General features: G+C 40.4%; 1 protein-coding gene across 1 annotated transcript; it reads right to left on the reverse strand.

Moving 5' to 3' along the window:
• Window positions 1-5,205: 5,205 nt before the first annotated feature.
• Window positions 5,206-7,424, reverse strand: LOC101310191. The gene has a single exon (XM_004310184.1). The coding sequence runs from the start codon at window positions 7,422-7,424 to the stop codon at window positions 5,403-5,405; it is 2,022 nt and encodes a 673-aa protein (XP_004310232.1). The 3' UTR covers window positions 5,206-5,402.
• Window positions 7,425-10,741: the final 3,317 nt, after the last annotated feature.

Genomic DNA, 10,741 nt, shown 5'->3' on the forward strand with positions numbered 1-10,741 from the left:
TTTTTTTTTTTTTTAGTAGCATGTGCGACTACTAAAGCACGGGCAAAGCAGAGAGAGAGATGAACAAAGTAGTTTAGGCGTGGCCTGCAATCGTGCGGCGGATACAGTTTGCTCCGATCCAACACCAGATATCAAGAAACATATCGGGATTCGGGTTAATTCAACGGGTTTTGGCCGGGGTTATGTCCGAGTGTCTCACCATTAACGTACGTACTCTCGCCTCTTCAGTGATACTGTCCTTTGTGCTTAGGTGAGTTAGGTCTCTTCTCTCACGGTGCTTGTCAATTCAGCGCAAACGATTCCCACGCAGTGGTCATCATTCCTAAGTAACATAGTTTGGGAACAACAAGCAGCATGTTACATACTTACATTCCATTACTCAAAGACTCGGAACTCCTTTTTGTTTAACAGTTTAATGTCGAAGCCAAAATTACAAAATTACTGGCTCGTCATAATTAAGTAATTACATGTTTGATTATGTCTCAATTGTTAACCAATAAGCGTGATAAATTTACTTCTTCAACTCTAAGACAATGAGTCTGTGACATTAGATCCTAAATTAAGTACGTTGATAATAAGAACTCAAACTTAAAGTTCGAACTACAAAATACAATAGCTAGGTAGTGTTGTCCTACAAAGTACACTAGCTAGAAGAACCATGTGTGTATATTCTCTTCCCATTTTCTTATTAGTTTCTACCATCTGAGATTTAAACTTGAGTGCTTGAGGTAAAATTTAATGTATTTAGAGGCTCTAGTAGAAATCCTTAATGCACCATTTCCATTATTCTAGAGAACACGTGTTAAGAAACTCGGATCTTAACTTAATTTCTATTAGGATCCTTTCTAGAGTGCGGTTATTGAGACCTCCAATCCATTATTTAGAGGCTCTAGTAGAAATCCTTAATGCACCATTTCCATTATTCTAGAGAACACATGTTAAGAAACTCGGATCTTAACTTAATTTCTATTAGGATCCTTTCTAGAGTGCGGTTATTGAGACCTCCAAATTTGCTCATTAGACCTCACTATATTATGAATTATTAAATGACATATACATCCTTATACACAATGACTATTAAGGACAATAATTATACAAAATGAAATATTATATTTATTTTCTTTAGACTTTCCAATTCAATAATAATTGATTCCATTCTTTATGATTTTCCTTATATATTTTTGTTTCCTAATTTCTTTTTATTAAAGCGTATATATAATTATAAGAGCTAAAACAATAATCAATATCGATCATATGACATAAAATTTTGTATTGTCATACATGTTGAACACATATACTTGCAAGGTGCATAAATATTTTTGTAAAAACAAAAATTAATATCTATCGATTATAGAAAATATATATTTATGTGAAATAATTTATTATGAGGTACAAAATAGAGATCAAATTATTCAAAAGAAAAAAATGGAGGAAAAATAACACGTACAAAAGAGAAACAATTAAAAAGTTATATATAATAGTTCATGATAGAACATTTTCTTGCATGAAAAAAAATAATTAAAAATAAAGGTAGGGATAATGGATGTTGAAAAAAAAAGGAAAAAAAGAAAGAATAAGAGGTATATTGAGTGAATAAGAGATAATTAATTGATTGAAATATATGTCAATAAATAACTAAGATTATGTTAGGAATTTAAAATGAGGTATAGTGAGCAAATGCTTATATTGAAAAGTAAAAAGGGAGATGTAGAGAGAATGAGAGGTATAGTGAGAAAATTTGGAGGTCCCAATAGCCACACTTTCCTTTCTATTATAACCCAATTCGATCAGCTCTCTCTCTTTTTTTTTTTTTTTTTTCTTCGTGACAAAAGTTCAACTCTTTATATGTTGTGACTGAAATCATCCGCGAGGACAATTTTCGATTCAATTCATGACTGCACGTATGACATGTATATAAAATATATTCTTAGAACAATTTTAGCAATATATGCTGGCCAATTTTAGCAATTCTTATCTTACATGCCCTCTACGATCGAGCTACCCCTAGCTCAGAGACAATAAGCTCACACACTATATGCACGTATACATACTTCGTTTTGCTCTGAGTGTTGTGCATGCATGCATTCTTAGGAGGTGATTATCTGATTTCTATACAAGTTAGTATGAAGATTAAAGGTCATGCATATTTATGAACAATAAACTCAGCGTTTTTTTTTTTCATGGAGCTAGGATGGTTAATTAATTATTGCGTTACCGTATGGTGTACATACTGGAGGGCTGAAGGCATATATTCATGATCAGCACTCTTACTTATTTGAGTCATTTCCAACTATTCAGTGGCCAACTAGTGATGGACTATACTCTTGGTGGGGAAGGCTATGAGAGGCGATGGCTTCTCATGCAACGCCGCTGCAATCCTGATCAAGTTTTTTCAAAGACTCCAGTTGTCCATGGTTATGGCAGCTGAGGGTAGGGGTGGGCATAAAAAACCTAAATCCCGGTCTCGTCCTGATTCTGTCCCGAAATTTGACGGGATGGGATGGGATATAATTCTAAAAACACAAGATCCGTCCCGTAGAGAAACAATGGGACGGGACGCGGGACTGAAAAGTTGAGGCCCGTCAGGCCCGTCCCGTTCCGTGTAAAAATATAGACTAATCTAAGTCATTGGTTTGTTAGATGTTTTGATCTCAACCTTACATTTTTTAACCCTAATACTAACTCATCTCACTCTCTGTCTCTCACTCTTTCAGTTTCATCGCTCTCAAGTCTCAACCCTCCAGCCAAACCTCAATCGAGCAAAAACCGCCTCGGCCAGTCCTCCACGGCTCCACCTCCTCGACCAGTCCTCCTCCGCTAACCTCACTGCCCACCTCCTCCTCACCTCGGCGCCAGCCTCCTCCTTACCTCGGCTCCCTCCTCGCCTCCTCCTCACCTCGCCCGCCTCCTCCTCGCCTCACCTCACCTTGGCGCCCTCCTGGCCTCTTCCTCGCCTCGGCGCCCTCCTCGCCTCCTCCTCGCATCAAATTTCCTGTAACCATCATTGATAAAAATCAAGAATTTGAGCAAGGTGCAAGGTAATGAACCATGTCCTGTAACGTTGTTTACTCTTCCCATGAATTCTATAGGTGTTGAGTAAAGGTGAGCTACTGGTAATTAGTTGTTGCTGCTGCATTATGTGATTATCTAGTCAAAATTGATAGTAATTAGTTGTTGCTGCTGCTGCATTAGTTAGTCTATGATTGTATAAAATTTTGATGTATTGGATGTGGTTAATGTATCATAGAATAAGTGATTATCTACATGTGTGTATTGGATGTGGTTATTGCATATGTGGATGTGGTTAATGTATCAAAATTTGATGTATTGGATGTGGTTAATGTGTCAAAATTTGATGTATTGGATGTGGTTACATTATCTATATGTGTGTATTCAAAGAAGCTTCACTTTCTTTTCTAAGTGACATGTTTTCAATTTTTGCATTTTTTTTCTTAGTATGTGGTTCATGTAGATGGAGGTATACACATGCAGAGGCCGCAATCTCCAACCTCTTCATCTAGCACTATCATAAGTAGAAGCAGCACTAGCCGTGGCCATAGGGGCCAACGACTTAGTAATTGGAACAAGGTTGTGCAAGAAAATGAAGAGGCGGTCGCAGCTCATGAAGTTGATCAATACTTGGATGCTGCATTAGATCCAACTGATGAAGAAGATCAATTTGACATCCTGTGTTGGTGGAAGGTTAATGGATGCAAGTTTCCAGTCTTAGCAGCAATTGCAAGAGATGTTCTTGCAATTCAGACCTCAACAGTGGCCTCTGAGTCATGCTTCTCAACAGGGGGCAGAGTTATTGATTGTTTTAGGAGCTCATTAACTCCTAAATCAGTGGAGGGACTCATTTGCATGCAAAACTGGATGTTAGGTGATGATATTGCAGAGGTTGTCGAAGATATTGATGAACCAACAATTGAAAACACAGAGTTTTATTACAATGTTGAGCGAGGTATGAATTTTGATGTGTTTATACTTTTTTGTTATTTTCATATGTATGGACTAACTTTTTTTCATTTTTGCAGAGCATGAGAGCATTGCTTCAAGCAAGAACAATTGTCCACCTCCAACTGCAAAAGTGAAAGGGAAGTCTGTTGCAACCGGTATTCTCATCAATGATTAGAGTTGAAATTTTTTGTATTTGGAGCAGCTTAGAGCTTGTGCTATCAGATTCACTACTTTCTTGTTTTCTTTTGAACTTTATAATGATGTGTGAACTTGAGTAATTGTAGTTACTCTAGTTTAATTGTAGTTATGACTTATGAATTATGGATTCAGATGATGCAGTCTATATATTATAGGAATATATTGGTATCATTATCAGGTAATATTGGGGCGGGATGGCAGGATTGGACCCGCGGGATGGCGGGATTGGACCCGTCTCGTCCCGGTCCCGTCTGGGACGGGACTTGCGTGGGATTAAGTCTTAAAAACGTAAGGCCCGTCCCGATCCCGATCCCGTCCCGTGTGCAATGTCTGGGACGGGCCGTGGGATGACCCTAATCTCGTCCCGTCCCATCCGGTCCCATGCCCACCCCTAGCTGAGGGTGCTCTTTCTAGGGAGGATCGACAATCTACGTCAATGCTTCTGGTCGGAACTCGAGGTAGAAAAAAGGTTGGCTTGCGCCGAAGTTGGGTCTTTCTGGCCACGACTAATGACTAGGGAAGCGGCTGCCGACCTGGCTTTTATGAAAAAAAAAAAAAAAAACCACGTCGAGCACTTGACGGTTTGATGATGATGTCAACGTGGTCAAGGGTAGTGGCTAAGCCGTCTTGGCTGCAATCAGTGCTGATTGAGATTATCGGAATGAGACAGATGCAAATTACTGGGGTTGAGGAATGGGTTTGGGTTCTTAGGCCTGGGTCTCAAGCGCACAAAATGTCAGATTTAGAATTGGGCTGTTGAGCATGATTTCAACCTAACTGCGACTTAAGTCGTAATATTTTAGCTTATAGACAAATAAAATCTTGGACCAGTGATTGTTAATATGTACTTGAATTACTGCAATTGAGCGCTTAGGCGATAATATGTGTTAACTCTAGTATCTACATTTTTTAGTATCCTCTGATTCTCTGCTAGGCTCACGAAAATAAGGTGGCAAAAATTTACAATGTAACGGTGATGTGTTGCCACTGGCCTGAGTTTATCACTATAATTTTTTTTTTTCCAAAAAGAAATAGCTTTTCCGGAAGAGCTCCCCTTGAAATTGAATACATTTATAACAATTAATTACATGCGTGCAAGCTACAAAATTTCATGTAAGATTCTACAATCGAAGTACAATAATTCCAACATATAGTCTTAATTTGTGTTATACAACAAACCAGAAACTTAAATTCAAATTTCCCACAGTACCAAATTGCTAGCATGAAAAAAATCTTTACTCAGTTCATCTCCTTCTCACCATAGAAACAGGGTTCCCATCAAACAAGTCATCAATCATATTCTCAATATCTTCCGGTTGGTACCTTATATACTTCTCCGTTTGCCTCCCGGAATCCAAGTGCTGCTTGAACCTCCCCCAGAAAGCCCTGTACGCCGGAATCATCACAGCTGACACCGAAACCCTAAGCTCCGACTGAAGCTGCTCGTCGCTCACAACCCACGTGCTCTGCGTCTTGTGTATCTCATCAAACAGTGTATTGAAGCTCTTGAACCTCTCCTTCAGCACAGGCTTCGACACCTTTCCGTTCAACATCAAACCCTCATGGTTGAGGCACTGCAAGACCTTTCCCCATGTGTCCCTCTGGTAATTCTTATGGTACCCTCTCAAGTCCGTCGACCTCTTTCTACACCACGTATTTCCCATCAATTCGTGAATCTCAGTAGAACCCTTAACCTTTTGCATAATGTACCTCCCGTTGTTCATCAAGAAAATGTACCGTAACGACGAGTCCCTATACAGCTTAGACTTCATGTCCAAATTCGCGTCCAACATGTCCATTACGGTAATCAACTGCAACTGAAACGGCGACCAGGACGGCGTCGTTCCGGGGGTGTTACTGCCGTTGCTTTCTTGTGTGTCATGGTTTTGCTGAAACACCTCTTCCAGTGAATCCTTGTACTCACAAGCATATTTTAGATAATTCATGACGTAACGTGTCAAGGGGTGAACCGCGCCGCTTGGAACCGGTGTTTTTCCGTTATCGGACTTGATAGAATTCTCTAGATCACAGAATATGCTCACGGCTGCTTCGCCGAGACGGTTCTTCGCCGCCTCGGCATCAAAGATCAGGTCCTTGGCATTCTCCTCTGAATAGAAGCCTTTAATAGCCGGGACCAGCTCCCGGAGGCACTCATACATGTCCAATATTTTGAACAGCTTCTCAGCCGACCGCTTCGTCAGCACTACGGCATCGGCGAAGTTAAAGAGCTGGACGACCACAGTGCGCGCCAGGTTGCAGAACAAGTCGTCAGCTATGGCAGGGTGGCCATCGAAGACGGCGTCGCAGAGCTTCCTCTCTCCGGGAAAGAGAACGGTAGAGCAAGTCTTGACGGCGCTGATCCACGTGGCGATCTCTCCTTCGAGAGCTTCCCATTGCATTCGCTGGACATCGTCAATGCTGATGTTTTCGTATCCGAGATCGTTGAGCGCCGATTTGAATGCATTTCGTCGTGAAAGGCTGTAAACCATGCAACACTCGTTCTCGTATCCTGAGGCGATCATACAGGTGGCTATTTTTGTCATGGTGGCGATGCTCTCCGGCGAAAACGACGGGAACTCTTCCAATGGATCCGGTTCAGTTGCCTCGGCTGGCTTCCGATCCGGATCATTGTTGTTATGGTTGTTGAAGGAGGCTAGCTTGGCCGTTAACTTGTTAGACAAGCTTGGCTCTGAGCTAGGGTTGGAGTCTGCTCTCTTGTTATTATTAGTACTCTCATCTTGATTCAGAAGGTTGCGAAATTCTTCGTCCAATAAGGCCATGGCACGCTGCAGAACTGCACTAGTCCGGTTCAACGTCTCCGCCGTTGCAGTGTTGGAAGGGATATCCCCTAAAATGGTCGAGACCTTCGATATCCGAATCACCGCCTCCACGAAAGGCGAGTCTTCGGCCTCGTTTTCGCCAAACCTCGCCGAGCCTTTGCCGTATTGCTTTATCATGGCGTCTAGGGTTTTGCAGAGCGTCTCCACCGAGCCGGGAACCTCTGGCAGGTTGTCTTCTTTTTCTTTGGCTGATTCGGTCAAGACAACCAAGAAGCAATCGACTTCTTCTAGTACTTCATCGTGGCTTATCTCGGGGACATCAGGGTCTTGGTGATCGGAGCCAACTTCTTTCTCTTCTGTCTCCTCTTCGTCGATGGTGTCATAGCGTTTTCTTGGAGTGGTGGGGCCTGAAAAGATGTTCTTTTTGCCGGATTGTTGTCTAGGAAAACTCGCGGACTTTTCAGGCGCCGGTGTGGTTTTCTCCATCAAGTCCGATCTACGATCCCCTCCGGTTGACTACAATTGATGGATGAATTCTCTATTCGCGTTTTTTTTTGGTCGGGACAAAAAAATCTCAGCAAATTGGGAAGCTGAAACAAAATGGAAAATGGGATTGGGAGAGAAGAATCTGGATCGGGCAACAAAGAATGGATCAATGGAAATGGATGAAGGAGGATATTTCGGAGGGAAGGAATGGTAATTAGAGAGGTGTAGTACGAATGGATAGGGTGGAGTTTGATTTTAGGAGCTTGAAGATGTTTTGATTTTGTGTTTTAATGGTGATTTTGGCCGTTGGTTTTGGGAAGGTGGAAGTTGTCTGTTGACGGTTGACCTTTTTTTAGGGTTCATTTTGTGCTCCCCACGACTGTTCCACTCTTTGTGCATGAAACTCGATCTAAAATGATTAGCTCAGGAATCGTATCATCCTCTTGTAGAGTTGTGTGCTTAAACAATTATTTGTTCTTGTGCACAATTCTACACTAATTCTAGCTACGACGTGGTCGCTCACGATGTGTAGTTAACTTATCTAATTGAATTGTTATTTGTTATGGCCACATGTTAGGTGTTGCTTGATTGGTCATATCACTACTACTAGCTAGAAACTTCGACTGCCTAACCATTCTGCTGCTAGATGAATAAAAGGGGCATAGGGTTTCAGGTTATCTTAAATTCTGATGGGAGGATAAAATTTTCTGTTATGTTTCTATGATTTATAGGTTAGCTGCAATGACAAAATAACAAGGGATATGGATTGCAGTTTCATCCATGTCATTGACAACTTAACAAAATAACAAGGGATACTTAAGATGCTGAGACCCTTTGCTTAGATATCTAGTCGACCTCATCCTCGTGATTTGATCGGATCTAGCAGCTAGTGTTGTTGTTCATAACGGTTGTCGGAGTTGATTCCCCGTTAACATAAGGGCTTTCTTCCCGTCCTCGCCGCCGTGGCTATGATGTTTTGGTGGCCTTGTGGGGTGGGTTGCCACTTGCCGGAGGTAGAAAAGCTCCGTGCAAGGGAGTTTGAGAGAAGATGGACATATATATTGGCCATGCAGTTAGCTTTGATTTTTGCGTTGCGGCAGTCTTGTCCTTAATGTTGGGCCTCGGTATGAGGTTTATTAAGCTAAGTAGGTTTAGGGCTTTAGTGGGCAGAGGAGTAGAATCCCACCGTATCTTATAACACACGGTAATAAGTGCGCTCATGTATGATTTGTTAGGAACTTTATTTGCCATAAGTAAAATCCTGGCATGAGAAACGAATCTTGCAAACTCTAGTTATGGTGTACAGTGGGCGTAGCTAAAAACTTGATTTAGAAGGGTCAAGATTTAAATGATTAAGTTAATTAAGATAAGATATCGATACGTAGTCATTTCATAGAAAATCTTTTAATTGTTGGTTTATGCCTAACATTATAAATTACCTCATTAGATTGATTCATGAGAGAAATATCGATTATGAATTCTTCTTTCTTTTGTATTTATAGAAACTGCGAAGGAATTTATCAAACATTACCATTAGAAATGAAAGTAATGTCGTTTGTAGGAACTTAATTAGGAGGGTCATTTCTATTTTTCTATACAGACCACTTAACTAATCAATCAAAAATTATGTATGAGAAAGGTCAATTGACCCTTCTCGTCCCCCTCTCCTCACGCCCATGATGGTGTAGGATTGTATGTATTGCTTTTTTGTTTTCTGTTGATTTTTTTCTTACAACTGGTACAATAACTAGTAGTTTGTGAGCGAATCTTCACTCAACAGAATGGTATAAAACTATCGAGTTTTTTTTTTTGGATAGAAAACTATCGAGTTACTATTGATTGGTTATTTGTAAAAGACAATAAATACAATCTCGTCTTTGTGTTTGTGTATGTAATGCAGCTAGGCTTGGACCATTTTGGTTCTCTAATTAGACCTACTTGTGTAGAGCTCACACCCCAAAATCCTAATGGAAGAGGTACTATGTTTTAGATCGATGTGCGAATGGTAGGCGTCGCAACACTACGATTATGAACTAGCACTACCAACAACCAAGTCTAAACAATAGTAAGTAGCACGTGCAAGTGCAGGTGACTAGTTCCTTCCCGCCAGATTCATGAGAGGAACAAAATGTCGAAATTATTGTATACATAATTTCATTATGATTTAATCTTTTAATTGTTTCATTTGATAGAATCTTTATAAGGTTTGCTCCTTCGGTTTCACTGGTTTGGTGTTTTGTTGAATGTTGCATCGATGCTAGCCAACTTGATCTAATCTTCAAGTATTTTGACTCTTATTGCTAACTTCATTCTCCGCATAGCTTGCAATCGAACACAATATCTTTGGCTCCTGTGATGCTACCTTTCTTCAGAACCATGGGCACCTGGATCCTCTCCCAATTGATTGGGATTGGCTTCGTAATCCTTACTCTATTTCTCTTCTATTGAAAAAACTGTAATGGTTACGTTATGACGTATTTTGTTGATGTAAAGTTGAAGTTTATCTCACGAGAAAGTTCATATTATAAAAAATTGAACTAAATTAGCAAATACTAGGTGTTGATTTACTTGCTACGAAAACATTTTAGTAGTCTCCCTACGTACGATTCCTTCTTTTCCCTATTTCATGTCGTTCTAAATGCTGCAACTCATGAAAGAGTCTACAGAGAACAGACCATTCCAAATTGATACCATACTCACAAAATTTATTACTGAAAATGAAAAGAAACGAGAAAAATGAATCTTAGCACCATTGCATAACAATAAACGTGAATAAATATAACAGTAAAAAAAATCAACCGGAACTGGACGTGGGGGTGGGACTCTTATATAGGAATAGGCAATAGACTTGTTAATTTACACCAGCTGGCCGGTAATGCAATACCAAACACAGCTTTCACAAACCAAAAACCAGAAAGCTCATGAATTAAACCAAAGAAGAAGACACGCTGCTGTCACCATCTGAATCTCAGAGGCAAAACTTTCCCAAACTAATGAAAGAAAGGAGAACCTTCTCTGTAGACTTTGACAGGGTTATTATCATGTCATAACCCAGAATCCCCATTTTCCATGATTTCGCATTTGGAATATATATTGTCGGTGCTGCACTATTTCTGGGTTTCAATTACTACCACTGGCATCAAATTTCAATGATCACGAACTAGTCCAAAACCTTAAAGGCCAGACGTGTGGCATCTTCATTTTGGACCGTTGTCTTCAAGGAGTGGGGAGCAAAGACTAATAAATTTGCAGTCATTTTCGTAGATTCCAGCCAAAAGCGCATACAGAGGAGTTAACTTGTACTAAGGAGACTTGAG

The sequence above is a fragment of the Fragaria vesca genome, unplaced genomic scaffold (assembly GCF_000184155.1).
Source record: "Fragaria vesca subsp. vesca unplaced genomic scaffold, FraVesHawaii_1.0 scf0513160_u, whole genome shotgun sequence".
Lineage (NCBI taxonomy): Eukaryota > Viridiplantae > Streptophyta > Magnoliopsida > Rosales > Rosaceae > Fragaria > Fragaria vesca.

Excerpts from the sequence above, each read along its gene's own strand:
- LOC101310191 (XM_004310184.1), bottom strand. The coding sequence starts at position 7,424 with ATGGAGAAAACCACACCGGCGCCTGAAAAGTCCGCGAGTTTTCCTAGA.